This window comes from Elaeis guineensis, chromosome 8, assembly GCF_000442705.2.
Source record: "Elaeis guineensis isolate ETL-2024a chromosome 8, EG11, whole genome shotgun sequence".
Classification (NCBI taxonomy): Eukaryota; Viridiplantae; Streptophyta; class Magnoliopsida; order Arecales; family Arecaceae; genus Elaeis; species Elaeis guineensis.
In genome coordinates, this window is record NC_026000.2 from 4,864,406 (window position 1) to 4,885,585 (window position 21,180).

General features: G+C 36.1%; 1 protein-coding gene across 3 annotated transcripts; it reads left to right on the forward strand.

Moving 5' to 3' along the window:
• The first annotated feature begins 154 nt into the window (after nucleotides 1-154).
• On the forward strand, nucleotides 155-10,935 carry LOC105050927 (transcription initiation factor TFIID subunit 10). 3 transcript variants are annotated; one of them, XR_012143244.1, is made up of 7 exons: nucleotides 155-347; nucleotides 429-493; nucleotides 1,701-1,763; nucleotides 4,756-4,810; nucleotides 4,891-4,941; nucleotides 9,383-9,520; nucleotides 10,530-10,935. XR_012143244.1 is itself a non-coding variant. In XM_073261681.1 (6 exons), the coding sequence occupies exons 1-6, from the start codon at nucleotides 246-248 to the stop codon at nucleotides 10,608-10,610; spliced, it is 417 nt and encodes a 138-aa protein (XP_073117782.1). In that variant the 5' UTR covers nucleotides 159-245; the 3' UTR covers nucleotides 10,611-10,935. The 3 variants fall into 3 exon arrangements, 2 of the variants coding, with proteins under 2 accessions (XP_073117782.1, XP_073117783.1); XM_073261681.1 differs by lacking the exon at nucleotides 9,383-9,520 and having other exon boundaries at nucleotides 159-347; XM_073261682.1 differs by lacking the exon at nucleotides 9,383-9,520 and having other exon boundaries at nucleotides 159-332.
• The last annotated feature ends 10,245 nt before the right edge of the window (nucleotides 10,936-21,180 follow it).

The following is a 21,180-nucleotide window of genomic DNA, read 5'->3' on the forward strand; positions in this document are numbered from 1 at the left end:
AAATATAAATTTTTGAAAAAAAAAAAAAAGCTTGTTTATGATTCATGGTTGATGGCCAAAGAATCAATCACATAAGATGGCATCACGGCCGTCCATCGCTATGTCGCGTGCATCACACGCGCTAATGAAGCTAGTCGGCCGGCTATATAAGCAGGGACTGCAGGACCACAGCCCGTAACCGTGAGGGGGCGTGCGGGCGGAACATCTCGAGATTCCGTTGCCGGAGAGAAGGGCGGGGAGGCGACATGAACTCATCATCGGGCGAAGGGAGGCACGACGACGACTCCGCTCTCGCGGAATTCCTCGCTTCCCTCATGGACTACACCCCCACCGTATGTCTCGTCGGAGTATAACTGAAACCCTTCCTCTCTTTTTCTATCTCGATCTTGATTTCTTATTGATTCCGGTGGTGTGGGTGAGAGAAGCAGATTCCGGACGAGCTGGTGGAGCACTACCTCTCCAGGAGCGGCTTCCACTGCCCCGACTTAAGACTGTAGGTATTCTCTCCCCCTCTCCTTGCTTTTTTCTCCCCCTCTTCTCCCCTTCTTCAATCACCCCCACTCCCCACTTCGTCCCTGCCATCTCCCAGATGCCTTGTTATTTTGATCCTAATCTAGAGAATTTGGCAAAAACGTGAAACTTTCTTTGGATTTTTAAAACCGTTGATTCTAATCCTAGAAAATTGTGATGCTTTGATGCTTCTTGTACATTGATTGTTCTTCACGATGGTCTAATCGCTATTCGACTTTCTTGAAATTGATCCTATATGCTAAACAGTAGTTTTTGTATCGTGGATGGTCATATTGGATAGATCATGCTGGTTGAAAATTAAGCGGTGGATAAATTTGTTGCAAATAATAAGATTTTAGGTGAGAGAATATAGACCGTTTCCCCTCTAGTTTGAGTACTGATGATGATGCTGGATGATTTGATGGAAGCATGAAACTTTCTTTTGATTTGTCTCTTAAAAGTCAAAATTATTTGATGAGCACTTTGGGGGTGTTAATTGGGGTCCTTGTGAGGTGGAGTAGAGGAGCAGAGTTGAGAGTACGATCTTGATTTCTTTCGTGTGAAGGATCAAAAGAAAAGAGGGCAAGATGAGGGATGTAACCGTTGCTTTTGGAGTTTGGACAACCTCTTTTGCTTGAGATATATTACTTTGGAAAGTGAAAGAAATCCACTTATACGTGGCAACAGTGGGAGATCAGATTGAATGTGAAGGGGGATTTAAAATTGAATGCCGTATTCATTCATACTCTCCTATTCCTTAAAAGTTGCTTGTTAATATGTCATCACTATGGGACAACCAAACACAACTTTTACTCTTTAATATGCTTGAGTAATATGCTGCTTCCTTTCTGTTAAGGGAATTTAGTCAAAGATGCCATTACAGGACCATATAATATCCACCAAGTTGGAAGTTTGTGGGCATGCTCCGCTAACTTACACAAGGGAAAAAAAAACTTGATTCCTTTTTTGAGGAGACAAAAACATTGATTACTCATATTTCAGCACAAGTTTATTGTTTACATGTGTTTGTTGTGTATGCTATGGGAGGTGCATTTATAGTATATTCTCTAGATGCTGCCATGTTTTCCTTAATAATTCATCAGTCATGGTCAAAGCTTTTTCTTGTGCTAGTACTTTTTATACACCATTAGTGTTTTTTTTTTTTTTTTTTAACTTTTATTTTCTGGCAGAACAAGGCTGGTAGCTGTAGCTGCTCAAAAGTTCATTTCGGAGGTTGCAAGTGATGCTCTTCAGTATGTTCTGTCTTTTTCAATTTCTGGCATTCTTTTGCTCCAGTGAACTATGTATCATGTATTTTATTGTCAGTACTCTACTTGTATAATTTCATATAAATTATTGTAGTTTCTTAGGACCATAAATACTCTATGCCATCAATCCGTTTTTCTCATATTCTTCCTAACCTAGGTCTTTGTTAGTGTGCTAAGTTCATGGTATGTATTTTGGACCAACACATTTGATGAAGTATGCCAATCCACTTTTCATGAATCATGATTATTGAAGTATGTCTACCTCTCATATGGTTAGCTTTGTACAACTGGTTAAGGCAGCACCTACAATATTTCCTTTCTAACTATGTGGATCCTTTTTTCTAATACATCATGTTTATTTTTTTCCAAACTCTTTTTACAATGATATCATGGGTATGAACTGTCCATTTATTGAGTGTAACCTCCCTAAGTGGCCAGTTTTTCTGTACTTATGCCTGAAATTGTGTTTATAAAGCTGCTGTCATTGTCTAGAATTTCTTGTCAAGTTTAATCCTAATGGCTTCCGTAGTTCCCTTTATATTTTATTGTTCAACATTGCATAACTTGTTCTCAACTTCCTTATCTTTTATTCTTTTGCACGTGCAGGCTTTAGCCATATAGATAATCCTCATCTGTATAGATATGGTTATTTGATAAAACCAAATAGCAAAGTATATATATCCAGCATGTACTGCATGACAGAACATGCTATATATGCTGTCTGGTACCTGGGCATGCTACAACTTGGGTCACTCGTTTTGTTCTTTAACCTGGTCTTGTATACACCAAAAAGTTTCACTTTGTTAGTTTATGAACTCCCATACATCAACTAATGTAGTTGCACCATGATAATGTGCAGCAACCCAATAAATATTTAATTAGTGCATTTAGTGAAGGTGTGTGCCTGCTATCTCTAGCTTGGATAGCTTGAGCAACACATCATGCATCTTGACCAGGTTGCTTGATGACCATCCTGACCAGATTATTTCTGATAGTCCTGATTATTTCTATGACCAAGAATGCTGGTCAGATGTCTGGGTTTCATAAGAGATGTCCTTTGCATTCTTTTGATAATTTTTGTCACACAAGTTTTGTAGTATTGGTCATTTTAGAATATCCATTCTTTGCAATAAAATAGAAGTAATATTGATGTAGGACCATCCAAGAAGTTTGCTTAATTAGCTATTTTTAATATGTTCTTTTGTTACTTTATTTTAGTTTATGGCCAGTAATTATGTTTTTAGTTTATATTAAGTAGCCATATGACCTTTTAATAAATTTGGATGGCTAGGATTAGATAGGGGTTACTTGTGATTAAGGGCTGAGATTAGAGAGCTGCTGTACCCTAGTACAAATAGTCTTTTAGACTCCCATCTTGTTCTTGTTTCAGGAGTTAATGATTTACATATCTAAAATCTATTGTTCATGTTTCTGTTTCAATCTTGCTGAATTTTAGCTTCTGTTTTGCTGTTTACTTGCTGTCTTTTGCTTCCAGCATATGCCAAACCCTTAAGAGCCTGTTTGGATACTAGAGTATGTTATCACCTTATTGGTGCAAGGTTGTCATCATTGAAAATTTCTGTTGGAAAGGAAAGTTGATAGGGAGGGGTTGGATGGAATTGGGGCACCATTTGCATGAGTTATCCTATTTTTTCTAAGTTAAATAAACTCTGGACTGGAATCATTAATCCCTGAGAGATCAGGATAAGGGGGCATCAGTGGGCCGTGTGATTCTCTCTCACAGCTTTTTTTTTTTCATCTGTTTAAACTAGAACCTCTGTCATCATCCTGTATCAGCAGGATAATGGATTCTGGCATCCAAACAGGGCCTTAAATTAAGAAACCTAGCCATAGTAGTGTTTAGCAGTAATTGTAACAGCATAATCATGAGCATCAGGCCTTATCTCACCTATCTATGGTTGATCTCGAGGTTCCTAAATTTCAATCTTTTTGCTGTTAAAAAGTACCTCTGGTGTCTTAGCAGCAAGCAAACTTCAAACTTTGGTTACCAGAAGTGGGTCTGGTGGAGGTATGAGGAAGCAGGTCTTTTTAAAAAAAAATTAATGAAAAAATATGGAGGAAGTGGGTGTGGGGATGAGTTTTTGGGGAGATTCGGAAGTGGGTGTGCCATCTTAAACAGAAGATTCCTGCTACTAAACTAAGCTTCCAACATGAATCTATTAGCCAATTACACTTTTTACTGGTGATAACCCAACTTGTGATGTTAAAAAAAAAAAAAAAATTAAAATAACCAGTTAACTAATAAACGAAACTCATTGAAAATATTTGTAACATGCTAAGGACAGTATGAAGATGCATTCGTCACAATTATGATAAAACAGATGTAGCAGCCAAGTGAGTCCAAGGGCACACCTATTAATTCTTATGTAAACTACTAACAGATTTTCTAGTGTTGTAGCTAGTTGCTGCAGATCATGATTGACCTTTTTAATACCTTGTGACTTGGTCAATACATTTCCTTTTGGTTGTTCTTCTTCCTTATTGATGTGCTAAAGTTTGATATTCAATTCATAATGCATAACAGCCATGTCACAGTAAAAAAAGAACCCCTTCTCACAATCCTCTATGATAGACCTTAATATTATGCTCTCCACAGATTCGACTATCCTTGGTCATTCCAAAGCTGCTTGCCCAATTATGCCATATTTGTCCCATGAATGAGACAGAGTCAAAAGCATCATCCTGGTTAACTTGATATATCGTTTTCTAATTTTCTCTAAGGACCCAGGGAAGGTATTGCTCTTTTAGGGCCTACTTCTGTATTTCATACATTATTATAGAAACAATTATTTGAAAGTCCAGCAGGGTTGAAACAAGACTTTCCATTAAGGTGATTTTTTAGGTAAGACCTTTCAAGTTTCCAGGTCGTATACTTTCTAGGATTTTCAACTTTTCTGATTTGACAGAAATTTTATTAATAATTTCCTTTTCATTCATTTTTACCTTTATGAAATAGGCATTGCAAGGCAAGGCAAGCAGCACCAGTTAAGGATAAGAGCAAGCAACCCAAGGTGCAAACTTTGCTTCTTAATTTTAGCATTTCATTTTTATTGAAAGGTATAGAAGGAACACTGAACTTTCTATGTTACAGGATAAGCGTCTTGTCTTGACAATGGAGGATCTTTCGAAAGCCCTGCGTGAGGTGAGAAAATTGACAGTCTCTTCCATTTACTTTTTTGAAGTTACTTTCTTTGGCATTTTAATCTATTGTTTACTGATCGAAAAGAAAAAAAAGTTTGTTATGATTAAAGTCTAGCAAGGTAGTGTTCTCCATGTTGGAGGATATGTAGAACTGATCTGGCTTCTTAAAAAAATTATTTAGAAATGGAAAAAGAATCTGCTGGTTATTTTCTCAAGCTATTGTTTGGGAAATGACATCTTAATATCTCGCATTGGGATGCAATATTTCGATTAAATGAAGCACTGCATATTATCAGATAGAAAAAATGCTCTACATAAACAGTGTTATAGCCATATGGTGGGTTAGGGTGGAGGTGGAGGATTGTTTGGTGGGTGGGTTTGGATGCCCATACTGCATGGATGGGAAAAGATAAGTTGAATCCTTTGAATTAACTAAAGCTAAGACATGGGATAAAGGAGAAACAGGAAAGATTGGTTGTGTAGATCCAATTAAAAAATGGAATCTTTGAAGCGGTTGGATCTGAGGCAGGCATCTAATCTGAATTGTGTTGAACCTAAATTAAGTTCAAGTTCCTTCTTGCTGAAAATCAGCCTGAGAACGTCGAAAAGCCTGGCGCAATTGAATGCACAATTCAGGGCTAATACTCAACAAAGAAAAGAACATAGGAAAATTAGGTTTGTTTCGTTCATCATGTAAACCCTTAGTTTCTTCCTCTTCCTTTTTCTCCTTCTATAACATAAGTAAAATAATTCTAAGGACAGTGATAAGCCAATTATTGAATTCTTGGAATGAAATATAGTAAGACTTTTCACAAAAAAAGAAAAATTTGGATACCATAAAACCTTACATTAGATAGCCATCAAAATCACTTGGAAACTCATTTTAAATTTCCGTACAGATTTCATTTCTTTCTATTCCTTAGCTATGTCTAATGGACATTGGCTCTATTTAAAGTAATTGAAAACCCAATTAAAAATAGCTCTAAATATCAGCACATGTTGCAAGAGAATGCAGAACAAGTAATGTTGTGCTCCCTAAAAGATTGAGAGGAGATATTCCTAATGCTCAATAAATCGGCAGATTAACTGAAATAAAACCTTAAATTTAAAACTCAAAATATCTGAACCTAATACTAACATTTATCTCCACCAACTACACAGTTTGTTGCAGGCTGTTGGTCCTGCATTTCCATGGTTCATGGAATAACGCAAATCATCTACTTAAATGCATGTGTATCTGCATATTGTGTGGTGCAAGACTCTCAAGTCATTAACGCCATTACTGACCCAATAGCATCGCCCTTCTGTATCTGGCCATCTATCCAAAGGTTTCCAGATTGTACTATCATGGGATGGTTGTGTTGAGCCTGTCAAACATGTTGATTAGCTGATGGAGCAAATGGAGTTGAACTTGGGGATAAGTATATACATATATGTCTATGCGTCTCTATACATACACATATGCATGCGTCCCTATACATGCATGCATGCGTCCCTATACATACATATGTATGTACGTACGCATATATATGTACGTATGCATGCATGCATGCGGGCGTATGCGGGCGGTCGTGCGGTGATTCTCTTGTTTCCCTCTCTTTTCTCCTCCACTTCTTTTGTTTTTCATCATCTTGCTTGGTCAGTCACTTCATACATTCAAACAAGGATCACGAACTATAAGATCCTACAAGATACCAATCCAATGCATCGATAGAACAAAAGGCTTAATAATAAGCAATTGAAAGAGGAAGGGATATACTTGAGTTAGAGGCAAGGGCGCAAGGCACAAGGTCAGTGACCTTGTGGCTTAATGCTAATGTTGGACACAACCAATGCCAATCATAGGAGAACATTAGGACCATGACAATTGAGCTGGGGTAACCAAGTGGTCTTGGGATGGGAGGCAAAACATGAAAAGTTATCTGTAAATAGTGGATTGTACATGTCGCATAATTATGCCTATTCTTTTTTGAGCAAAATGGTGGCAAGCCAACTAACACTTTATTGGTAAATGGAATGAGAGGGAAAGAAGGAAAAAAATAAAGAGAGAAGAAAGGAAATGACAACCAACAATATCCAGTCCTAACATCAAAGCCTGGTCAAACAAAAATTCAGCCCACAAAACTGATTGGGCCCAACCACAATCAAGATCTGCTTGCCCATCTTAAGCCAATTCCATTTCAAATAGCCCAATTACAATCTAGATTTGAAATTCAAATTTGGGATTTGAAATTCGTACTCAAAATTTGAAATTCTGTTAGGCTCTTCCATCCGTTGGGATCTACGTTCCATCCGGTGGAACTTCGCCATGGATGCCATGCACCTTCTTGGGCATCATTTTTTATGCATCGGCACCCTTCCGCTGACTGACCTTCCTTTCTGGCCCTGGCCGACCATCTCAAACCTACCCTCGATCACCTCTCTATCCTTTCTGGTCCCATGTTCCCTCTCTTTTCCTCTTCCTCAGCCGCCTCTTCCTTGCTTAGTTGCCACTTCCGCTTTGGCCATATCACGCCTGCCCTTGTTGCATTCCATCGCCTCTACATCCTTGACTCAGCTTTGACATACTCTTTGACCTGATTTCTCTGGCGATTGCTGAAATTCTGACACTCTTTAACCTCACCTCTGCCACTACCACTTCACTGTCCGATCCTTTCCTTTCTCCTCCTCTTACTCCCAGTGTCCCAACTTTCTTTTCCCCCCTCATGAGTCTTTCATGACCGCTTCTACTCAATTGGTTGTGCTATTCCTCCTCCCCTTCCCTGACCACTTTTTCTCAATTGGCTACACTTTTCCTCTTCTGCTATCTCCTCCTTGTCGGGTCCCTTGTTCCTAAATCCCAACCCTCTATAAGGCTAAAGGCAACAACCCAATAGCTTCGATGACTTTTTTGGTTCTTGCTTTTGTTGCTGTGGTAGGCAATATGTTGAGAGGTTGGGGTCTCACATTCCTCATCTTGGTGGGGCTTATTTTTTGCTCGTCGATAATGTGCAGTTAGTGGACTGAGTCAACCTATCAGGGGGGGAGGGGGGGCGCAAACCAAGAGCTTCTCTATCTAGAAAAGGTTAGAGAGAGAAGCTACAACACTAGTTTGAAGAAAGATCATAACTATGCTTATTTATTGATAAGTTCTTACCAAAATGTAGGGAAAAATGCACACATGTTGCATGTGTGCACTCTTGATCTATTATCTCTCTAAAGCTTCTGGGTCAAAGGTCCGACTAAAATCATCTAAGGGTTTTGTTTGCCTACACTTGGACAGGTGGTAGTTGTAAGTGCCATTATTGCCGGTATTCGGCAAAAAAGGACCCAATTGCAACTGTAGGCCATACTTGAATTGTAAAAAGATGTCCAGATCTTATAATTAGAATTGCAAGCAAAATTGGCTATAGTTACAAGATCTGTTACAACCGGAAGCAACCAATCGAAGGAGTCCCCTCACCACTCTCCAACCCTTGAAATTTAATATTATATATTTTAATATATTCGATATATCTTAATTATTTTGATGAATATATTGTAAATTATACATTTGTTGGTATGACCTGCATTATTATTATAATGTAAAATAAAGATTATAATATCATATTACTATCATATTTATATAATATTAATAGTATGTCTATTATGATGATGATCATTACATATTTAATTGTTATTATTGTATATTATAATGATTCTAATTATAATTAGATGTAATATTATAGTAATTAAAATCACAATTCTATTATAGTTTTTATTTATATAATACTTGTTAAATATTAATAATAATATATGACAAATATGTATTTATGTTTCGTAATCATATGTCCAAAATATCAAATTATTTTATGGCGATATAACTACTATAGTAGTTATTGTTAGAATGATCCGTTAATAATTTAATGATAATATTCCTTTTTCCATTAAAATTATAAAATAATACGATAATTATTATACTATAATTGAAGATAATATATTTATTTAATTGTTATTATTATAATAATAATTATAATATTAGTTAAATATAATTGTATTATAATAGTTATCATAGTAATTATTAGTGATCATAATAATACATTATAATAAATATATTGTTGTGATCAAAATAGTGTATCTAATTGTCATAATGTCAAATTATTTTATAGTGATATAGTTACTGTAGTGGTTATTGTTATTATAACTGAATAATAATTTACTAATATTATAATTCATTCTGTTAAAAATATAAAAATGATATGATAATTATTATACCATAATAGAAAAAGTACATAGTGCACTATTTTCTGGGGGGCAACCTTACCAGAATATTAGCAGGGTTATCGTAGGTTTTTCAGGATCATAAAACCAAACAGATATGATTGCATTTGCAATTTTCATTTATGTAAACCAAATAGATATATTTTTCACAGTTGCAATTCGAATGGCAGCATTTCCAATGACAGCCTGCACGTGAATTGTAGGTAATTTAATTGCAGGCAGAAAAAATGGCCTCTAGCTGATGAATCTGGTTATTGAATTGCCCATATTGCTAGCCAGTCCTATGCTAATCTGTTCATATGGTTGTCGAAGATTCAACCTTGTGCTGGACATTCTAAAGTGTAAGATTGGTCAAAATTGTCTTAATGCACTGGCCTTTCCATATTTTTCCATATTTACATGATAATTGCATCTTATGGTTCCTCATGGCCATGGGTATCATACACCACCAAGTGCATGTCTGTGTTGTATATGTTCCTGTCATTCAATTAATGAACCGCTGTAAGACAGTTCACTTAAACCATGCAAATGATGAGACAAGCAAATGCAAACTTTAAAATCGCCTGTCCTTTAAATGTACATTTCATTTCATGCCTTTTAATTTTTTGATCTTTTTGAACTTTAAGGACCATCAGATAGTGATTGGCCTCTGGTATGGGCCCATCATTGATCAGACTGCTTGATGAACATCAACAGCTGGAGCTTCAGTTCGTCATTGGAAGTGTATCAAATAAAAGGCAAATGGATGCCATCAGTAGATTATTAGTGAATATTATCATGAGTAGAGATCAGTTAAATACTTAAATTCACTTGGTCTCAATTTGCTATTTATATTTCATTGTTTAATATCACGGTAATGTAGATATTAATCTCATTTTATACTTATTCAGATACAGGTGATCACAGCTTAGGCTTTTTATTTGTCTACTTTCATTCTGGCGCCAACTCTCTTTGGTGTCTTCATCATTCCTATTCCTAGTAGGTCTTGAATATTTGTACCACGTATTCTTTTTCCTATTTTCGTATTTGTGGATAAAAATCGATGACTCTTTGTGCAAGTATGTTTCTTTATCCATCTGTCTATCCATCTACCTACCTGCCTACCATCAATCAAATATATCAATCTATATCCATATCTAAATTCATATATGTCCATATATATATAAATGCATGCGCATGTCTGTGTTTACTATTATTATTGTTGTTGTTGTTGTTGTTGTTATTGTTCTTGTTCTTTTTATTGTTATTGTTGTTGTTGTTGTTGTTGTTATTATTGTTATTAGTATGATTGGTTTTTCGTTTTTAAAAGCTTAGATTTCAAACTGACATTTATTCATTGTTACCTGACAGTATGGTGTAAACCTGAAACACCAAGAGTATTTTGCTGACAGTCCCTCGACTGGAATGGAACCTTCGTCAAGAGAAGAATAGTTAATGATGGATGATGTCTCTGACTTCCTCAGGACCCATTGGAGAGGCTGAAGGCCGTTTACTTGGGCAGTTAGAGGCCATGTTGGGGTCATTGATGTATTATTATTTTTGATTGATCACTACTATCATTGGTTCTCCATTGTTGGTTTCTCTGATCATATGTGACGGGCTTCAGCTAGCATATGTTGTAGAGTCACTACTGTCAAAGCCAGACATTTGTGGTAGAAGTTACAGGCCAACTCTATTTGCTTTGTCCTATTTTTCGGCTTTCTGAAAACATGCTGTATGTTTCACCTATTTATTCCATGGTTCTGTTTTTGCAATACTCTCACTGCATTAGCAGTTCATTAGATGTCTGCGAGAAAGGAGTTTCTGCCACCTATAATTTCCTTTATTAACAGTTAGCAGCATTTTTTGGCAAGGTTGCACCAATGATGGCGTTGGACATCAGTGATCTACTAACGAGGAATGGTAACTAGCCAGTGAATGATCGTGACACTGGGAACAATGTTTTCATTGTCTTGATTCTGGTGTTTTATTGCAGTTATCTGAAGCATCATTCCTCACTCTCATGCAAATGCAGCAGATTCTTTTTGCTATGCATACCGTTGCCCGGTGCTGAGCTAGAGAGTAGACTTAGTGCTGGCATTACTATTCTTTTTTTGGTAAGCCAGGCATTACTATTTAAAAGGCAATTTTTTCATACTCAAAGAACCGGACCAGATGAATGGTTGAACTGGGTTAACTGCAGGCAATGCGGCCTGGTGGGCAATTAGGGACCTGGTCTTCTGTCTGCAATGCTATAGCTATTCTATTCAATTTATTTGGGACCATGTGAGCTGGCCAGGTTGAGCCACTTGCAGCACCTTAAAAGAGGGAAACCAAAAAGCAGTTGTAAACACGTGTTGAAGATATTTATTTAGTTCACTGAGTATATTTATAATGCTTGCGTTTATGCACTCGAATCTTATAAATAGTATTTTATAATGCAGGTAAATTACAGCCATATGCTATCTTGAATATTCGTATCAACATACACGAACCGAGCTTAATATTCCTTCCACCTCATAGCATAAGATTGCGCTTCTTTTTTTGTCCAGCTCCTTTGTGGTGGATTGGATGTCAACATTCGTTGTAGGCTCAGTGATCTGGAAGTTATTTGCTTCGATCACTGCTCAATTTCATGACATCTTGTTCTCCGACTCTGATGCAATATGTGGACATTCAGCTATGTTGCTGTTTGTGCCGTGCTGTCGAACCTTTGTGCTCACATTCATGAAATTTATATTCAGCTTGGGACGGGTTAATCGTTGCTCTGTTTCAAACATGACATCTGTAGTGCATGATCTGTTGCAGTATCAGCATCTTGAAGATTGGACTACCTCCAAGAAAATATGGAAACAACTACTGTCATAAACTTTTGGAGTTGGGTGGATTGAATGGTGGCGGGAGACCATGCAACTTAGATTAGACCGGAGTTGGAATGGTAGGCTGTGAAAGTGAGAGAGAGAGCTTTCGGAGTCTGCTGTAAAACAGTTGTTTCAAGTTGACTTGCACTGCCTGAAAATTGAAACTATAGGTAGGAGAAATAAAAATAGTCGTCCTCAACGTACATTTAGTAGATAATACCAGCGTTAAGGATCCTCTCTTTTCGGCTGTGGATGTGTCTACAACGATGAACTTGGTGGAATTTGAAAGCTTAGTAGAACACAAGCCACCCAAAAATGGGCACGGCCTGACATCTCTTTTCCTATTCTACCACTTTCTAACCAAATCTACTTGTTTAGTAAGATTACAACTAATTTTATTTCTTAAAAAAAAAAAAAAAAAGAAGATTACAACCAATTTTTAGACTAAACAGTTACTGGGTTTTTAACATATTTGAGATAAGATTCTAATCCCATCATTTTCTTTTAAATAGAAGACCACTTGCCAAGACGGTGAGTTCTTTACCCAAATAATATTAAAAAAAAAATTTATAAAAGTAATGCATCTTTTAACTTATTTATAGAAGTAATGTAAAACTACAAAATGTAATTTGAAATGGCGTTTATTTGGTAGAAAACGCCATTTGGAATGGCATTTTTTCCGCTACACGTCCCCACCTCCGTGGCCTCCATGGCATCAAAAATCAAACTTTGGTACACGTCATCCTGGTAGAAAAAATCGAAAGCGCCATTTGAAATGACGTTTTCAAAAAATCAAACTTTCGATGATCAATCAGGGGATGATCTCCAAACCATCATCATCATGGATGTGTGAATGGATGCTGACCGACCAATAAATCCTAAACTCTAAACCCTAAACCCTAAACCTTAAACCTAAACCCTAAACCCTAAACCCAAACCCTAAATCTTAAACCTTAAACCCTAAACCAGAGGTTGCTAATATCCAAGCAATCTTGTGATGTGCACTAATGTGGACAGAACACTGTAATCTAATCTGACCTAAAGTTCAGTGTGACCTGACCTGACCTAAAGTATACTGTGATTTGACCTAAAGTTCTTGTGATCTAACCAACCCGTGACCTAAAGTTTCTGTGATCTGACCGACCCGTGACCCAGTGAGCCACCCGTGACCCAACAGGACTAACCAGATGTAGGTGCCTACATCTGATTGTAGGCGCCTCCTAACCATGGATTGTAGGCACCTACAATCCAATTTTGACAAAAATCAAAAAAATTAAGCATCCATGTAGGTGCCTATATTTGGATTGTAGGCGCCTACATCTCATTTTGAAAAAAACTAAAAAATAGGCTCCTAAGCAGATGTAAGCGCCTACATCTGGATTGTAGGCGCCTACAATCCAGGTTAGGCACCTAATTTTTTTTAATTTTTTTAATTAATTATAGATAGTGGCATTTCATTTAAAAAAATAAAAAAAATTAGGTGTTAACTATCTGTAATATGATGGTCACCTCGCCGAATGGAAGATGAAATGTATGTGTCTCTGGATGCCATCTCTCAAGCAAGGCAGTAATAAGACCAACATCCATCTGTATGCGACCAATCTGATATACTCCATAGAATTTTAGATATCGTAAATAATCTAGCACTCTAGCTGGAATATGCTCTGTCTTCCAGAAGTCAGCATCAGATTGTCGTAGTCGAAGGTGTCTGGGCTCCTGAAATAAGATACAATAATTAGATAATGTATAGGACTTTAACAATATTTTTTATAAAAAATATAAATAGTAAGAGTAGGTATGGAATGCTTACACCGTCATCTAAAATAGTCTGTGATCGATGGTGCTCCTGTAATATAAGAATACTCCTGTCTCGAGGGTCTGGATGTCGTAGATCGTATGCCATAATACGCTAATATATCTAAAATAATGATATATATCCCAAGTGTATTAGAGCATAAGAAATATAATTTTCAATATATGAAAACCATGATGTGATTATTTCATTACTAGTAAATGTCTGGTAGCACAACATTGTCACATAATACGTTTCTGGATATAAAACAATATTTAAAATAAAGCCCACAAAAAGACATAAAATAATATTAAAAATATATCTCTGCAGCCTTTAATTTCTTCCACTGCTTGAAGTTGAAGTGTGTTGAAGTATCTTAGGACAATGGCAGTGATCATGACCCTATCCTTACAAATACCACAATGATTTTTGCTTCTTATTTGCCTATCATTCATCTCATTTCGCAGTCTTGTTGACTTTGGTTTGCCTTTCTGCTTGAGTCTCAAACGATGATGATCAGGAATATATTTGAACATACCTGTATGCATCCAATAATCTTCATGTGGTAATAGATTAAACTCACCACTCCAAGCATTCATATATGCTGTAATTGTATATGCATCATCCATAAATCCACTAAAATATACAGTAATTTCTTGGCATACAGCTAAAATGTGTGAACATGTATATTTGTACATGCTCCACTTTTCATCAGAATATTTTCTTTCACTTAAAGTAACAGTATATGAATTTTTTCCATCTCGTAACCCTGCACTTGCTCTCCTTGTCAGCACTTCATATATGCCTCTTTGAAGGTTGAACACCGTTACTCGATATTGATTAGCTTTAACTTAATCTTCAGCAATTTTAATAGCAATATGAGGAGTAAAAAAATTATTTGAGTTCTCCTGTATATATATCTTAAGGTTTGGGTATGTCTCGTATTAAAGTATTTCACGAGATGGTAAAATATCATTTGAACACGAGCTGTAATTGACACATTTCTAGCTCCTCATAAAATATTGTTAAAAATCTCCGATAAATTTGTAGTTAACACACCATAGCGCAGACCGTCATCATGTGCCAATGTTCACTTCTTTTTTTCTAACTTAGTCAACCAACTTCGAGCCTCTTTATTCACTGTTCTAATCCTATCCATGATAAAATTGAACTTGTGAACTTGATGAGTGCTTCCTGCTTACCATACTGCTCTTTTAAGCTGCATATTTTTAAAATGAGTGTTGAAATTATTGCAGATATGTCGTAAGCAATATCGGTGATAGGCACGTGGTGGACTCCATCAAATAGATTTATCTGTAATGGCATTTAATATATCTGGATGCCTGTCCGAAATTAAGCATACTCCATTTCTGTCTTTGATGACATGTGTTCTGAGCTGAAAAAGAAACGAACTCCAACTGGCAGTCGTCTCTTCATCCATAATTGCATATACTAAGAGAAAAATCTCATTATCTACATCAATTCCTGTTGCAATTAACATCTTATTTTTAAACTTTTCATACAAGCACGTGCCATCAATACTGATTACAGGACGGTAGTGCCTAAAATCCTGGATGGATGGTTTGAAAGTCCAAAAAATATCCGAACATCGAAATTTATAATTTGAAAAAAATTTCATGAAATAACAGTATCGGGGTTTGCATGTTGGAGTGCAGCCATGTAATAAGATAATTTTGTATAAGACGGCTCCTATTCTCCATAAATATCAATCAATGCCTTTTGCTTTTCACACCATGCTTTCCTTTAAGATATTGTGTACTGAAATTGATCATTAATGGTTACCACAATAGATTCAACTCTAACACTAGGATTCTTCTCAATAATATGTTGGACTAGTGTGCCAATCATCCTTCCACTGATATGTTTGTGGTCTCGACTCAACTCCGTAAATAAATATGAGGACTCTCATATTTTATAATTTAAAAATATCTATGCTTTTTCAACAATACAGCACGAATCCTCCATTTATAATTTTGTACATTATCTGATGATGCACATTATACGGATCACAATTTTGAATATGACTGTACCATATTGTATGTCCGATGCTTCATTATGTGATAAAGATCAACAGCTCTCTTTAGATAATCTTTACTCTCAAACATTAGACCTTTAAAAAATTCAGTCATCGAGGAGTTTCAAAATTGATAGTCAGAATTCAATCTTCGACCAGCACTAACACAACCACCATCATCTAAATTTATATTGTTAAAAAATTATGAAGGTTCGTGCAAATGAGATTGAGGTTCTCCCACATTAATATCAGGCTGAATATCTTCATCACCATCTTCATCTTCATCATCATCACCGCTACTGTCCTCATCCATCCATAGTCTTCATCCTCACTTTCATCTGACTCAAAATCTACATTATCAGAATTTATTCCACCAGTTACCCAATCATCATCTCCTATATGAGTCTCGTATCCTGTACTTACTACTATTTCCACCTAGGAGAAGTCACCATAGCAGAAGATATCATAGGAGAAGTCATCATAGGACTTTGAATAATTGGATAACTAGGACCAGCAGTAGTAGAATATTGTTCTGCAAACATAGTCTCAATACTATCCATTTGCACCATCGGAGTTACTAAAGGAGAGGAAGGCTCAAGAATATTGCCATCTTAGGTTAAAAGCCGACTATAGTATCCAAAACTCGGTACATCTTTCTTTTCAATATATAATTTCAAAAATTGACATTCTGAATATTTCAAAGAAAATGTCAGTATTTCTTGGACATCTTCATCATCATCAATTGGTACTAAGATATACCTACTTTGCATTAACTGCCCCAACAGATTAGGAGATCTCCATTTCAATTTGAGTTCATATGTTTTTTTGTCTACAAGAATACTACTGTATAAATAGTCCAATAATTTTTAACGTGATAATGATGAAGATACCCTAATCATCCGATTTATAGGGTGACTGTACTGCACGCTATCTTCGTCATTCTGTATTATGCCATCATAATACAATAGTAGACGAACCCGGGTAGTGAATATTTTCTCACAAAAATCTATGACAATATCAAAATCAAAAATTTTGTATTAATAATTATTTTATCATTTCAAATGACTTACATAATAAATGCATCTTATCATCAACTAATAGGTAAAGATAGATTCTATCCCATTCATAAATTGCATCAATTCTTTAAGTTAATCACAGTAATTAAATGATACGCAATAGGGACAGAAAAAAATTTCGACAGTATTTCTCTTTAGTTCTCCCCACACGATTGAAAATGTGTGAGGAGGGTCCCACGATAAGAGAGGAACCGTCAGAGGGGGTGAGGGGGGCAAGGGTAGCCGCTGCTTCCAGAGGGTGAGGGAGGTGGGTGGGAAGGGGGGGCGGATGCCGGGGGGGCTGCCGTCGGCCACTGCCGCTAAAGGGAGTGAGGGGAGGCAGGAGGAGAGGGGGGGCGGTCGCCACCAGGGGGTGAGGCTGCCACCAGCCCACTGTCGTCAGTGGGGGTGAGGGGAGGCAGGTGGGGAGGTGGCGCAGCCGTTGCCGGAAGACAGGGATGCCATCGGACCATTATCGTCGGGGATAGAGGGGAGGCGAGTGGGGAGGGGGCGATCGCCGTCGGGGGGCGAGGCTGCCACCAGGGGGTGAGGGGAGGCGAGTGAGGGGGATGGGGGTGGTCGCCGCCAAGGGCGGGGCTGCCGTCGGACCAAAGGGGGGCAGGGGCTAAAGGGGGGTGGGTGTAGCTACCGCCTCAAGCCAAAAGGGGGGTGGAGCTGCCGGGGTCGGGAGGGTGGGGGGTGGCCGAGGGGTGGCTGCCGCCTGTAGTGGTAGAGGGAGAGAAGAGGAAGAGAGAGAGAAGAGGAGGAAGAGAGAAGAAGGAGAGGAGTTTACCGGCATGGAGGAGGAGGAGGAGAGATCAGTCACCGTCGGAGAGGGGGAGAGGAGGAAGTCGCTGCCGGAGAGGAGGAAGATGTATGATTTTTTTTTGTATGATTATATATATATAGGAGAAACGAAAGTGGAAATAGCGTTTTCAAAAACGTCATGTTGAATGACGCTTTCAAAAACGCCATTTCACACAGTGCTTCTCTCTTTTTTTTTTTAATTTCTTTTCCTATGTGTCCTGACGGGATGGTTTTTTTTTTTTTTCTATTTTTAATCCTTTTTTTCCTATATTATTTTTTTTTCTATGGCCGACTTCATTTTTTTTCGATGGACAGGTGAGGATTGAAAACACCATTTTGAATGGCATGTTCAAAAATACCATTCCTAATACCATTTTCAAAGGGGATCCACGTCTACGGGGGATGGGGGGAGGTGATGGGGGATGGTCCATGGAGGATGGGGAGAGGTGACGTGGAGTGAAGAATCGCTATTTGAAATGACGTTTTCTATCAAGAAAATACCATTCTAAATGGCATTTTATAGTTTTGTATTAATTTTATAAATAAGTTAAAATAATATATTATTTTTGTAAAAAAAAGATTTAATATTATTTGGGTAATGGACTCCCAAGATGGTGCTGCTACATATGTCCTGTTGGTACCAGTCAGCTAGCATGTACAAACCTCCATTTTAAAAATCTTGCACCCTGTTGAACGTCCTCTTTCTCATCGTCGTGACAGCTGTCCAGTCAATGTACTGATACCATAAGAATCTCACATCCCACAGAGATGGACGTGCTTTACTTAACAATGGAGGGCTCTCCATGTGATTAAGATTCTGCCTATATTCATTTAATATACAATGTGATTGACCATTAAATATTTAGTTACGATTCGATTGAAGCAGGACTAGAAGATAACTGAGTGGGGATGGCTTTCGCTTAGACAATGATCATTTTAATAAAAGTGACGCTTTCCAACAACTCTAATCTGCTTCTTCTTTATATATATATATATATATATATATATATATATATATATATATTGAAACTCATTTAATTTATAAAAAAATTATTTTTTTTAAAAATAAAATTTTGATATATTTAATTGATCATGAAAAAATGATTATTTCAGAGTAATTTATATTTAGTTAAATATTTATTTTTTAAAAAAATTATATAAAATACCTATTATATCCTTAATAGATATAAGACCATATCTTTTTACTCTTAAATTTTATTTAAATATTAAAATTAAAATAATATTTATATTAATATAAAAATAATATTAATATATTATAATATAATATTAGACTATAATAATTTATTATGTTAATGTTATACGAGTATATATTAATATAATATTAATATTTTAATATAATAAATTTATTAATATAGATATAAATATAAATATATATTATATATTAATATATAATAATATATTATATTATATTAATATATAATATTATATTGATATATATTATATTAATATTAATATTATATTATATCACTATTCAGTATTTTATCTTAACCATCCATTGATATTTTGTAAAATCTTAGACATTGATCTAACAGGATATTTTGAGAAAAAATAAAGTAGCACCACTTTTCATTTCATAGAAAGTGCCAAAACTCAGCTCCCTTATAGATTTTCACTTCTCATAAAATGTGGGAAGCGACTTCCAATGAAAATAATTTTTGTCACTCTCTCTCCTCTTAAAACTTCAATTAAACATGAGGCCCTCTGTCTACTTCTGAGGAAATGCCTCTTACCCCTCCACTTCCCATCAACCAAATGAGTCCTTGGATAATCATATAAGAAAATTTAATCTTGATGCAAAAATAACATACCTCCAGCCATTGTTGTTCAAGTCCAAAAATAGATTAGAGATGAAAAATATTGCGAGAACACTGGAAGACAAATCTGCGATACGGATCTGCCTTGCTTCTATCCTGAAAAAGAAACTGAAAAAAAGTTCTTCCAATCTATGCCTAGAGGATCTCGATGCCTATTACTGATGGAGAGTCATAGGCTGTATTTATGGCTAGACCAGGGAATCTTTTAGATTAACATAAATTTTTGTTCATCAAAAAATCATAACCATTGTGGAGTCCTTAATTTGACCAAAGTCTAACTTTATCTCAAAAGAGTTTTAATTATTTATTATCACCTTAATTATCTTGAATTGTCTTTAAGATTAGGTCATATGTGGGCCACATCAAATTCCTAATATTCGGACGAGCATAACATTCTCCCACTTGGCCCACATGTTACAATCAAGATACTAAATAGATGATAAACAAAATTATAGTACGGCCATAAATCAACTCAAATCAAAAATTCCCACTTAAATAAAAAATTCAATATACGAATCATGATGGTTATATTATATAAAATGAATACTCTCTTCCATGTGTTACAATGCATGAAACCTCTTATTTAAGCACTTTATACTTTTCTTTATGAATAACTTTCTATAAGTTATTCAGAGTTCAACTTTATGATATGAACTTTATGTGCACAAAACAAAATAATGTCCTTTATTTCTAAGAATGTCATAAATATTTATACAAGAAGTGAATCAAACAAGAATAGAACTAATAATTCCCATATGATCCACATGATCTCTAAACTATGTGACCGATAATCCTTTAGTCATGGGGTTTGTAATCATTAATTCAGTACTGATAAGCTGAATATCCACTTCATGCTTCTTGATGTGATCTTTAACAGTAAGATATTTTATATCGATGTGCTTGCTGCGACATCTACTTTTATCATTCTTAGAAAAAAAAAATTACAGTGGAGTTGTCACAATAAATTTTTATTGGCCTTGCAATAGAATCGACAACTCTCAAATTAGAAATAAGATTCCTCAACTATATTATTTGTGAAGCAGCTTTATGGCATGCAACGAACTTTGTCTCCATGGTAGATGAAGTAACTATAGATTGCTTATTACTTCTCCAAGATACAGCATTATCAATAAGAAGAAAAATGTATCCTAAAGTAGATTTCTTTATATCCACACATCTACCAAAATCTGAGTCCGAATAACCAACCACCTCTAAGTGATCGGTGTGTCTGTAGGTAAGCATATAATACTTGATTTCTTGTAGATACCGCATAACTTTCTTTGCAGCTTTCCAATGATTAAGGTCTGGATTGCTTTGGTATCTATCCAAAATTTTTACTGCATATACAATATCAGATCTTGTACAGACCTGCACATACATCAAGCTTCTCACTGTAGATGCATATATAATATTCTTCATCTGCTCCTTTTCTAATTTATTTTGTGGACATTGGTTCTGACTAAATTTATCACCTTTCATAATGAATGCAACTGTAGGAGTACAATCTAACATTTTAAATCTTTTCTAAATTTTTTTTATATAAGCCCTTTGAGGCAAACCTAAAATCTTTCGTGACCTATCTCTGTGAATCTCTATACCAATGACATAAGAGGCTTTACCCATATCCTTCATCTCAA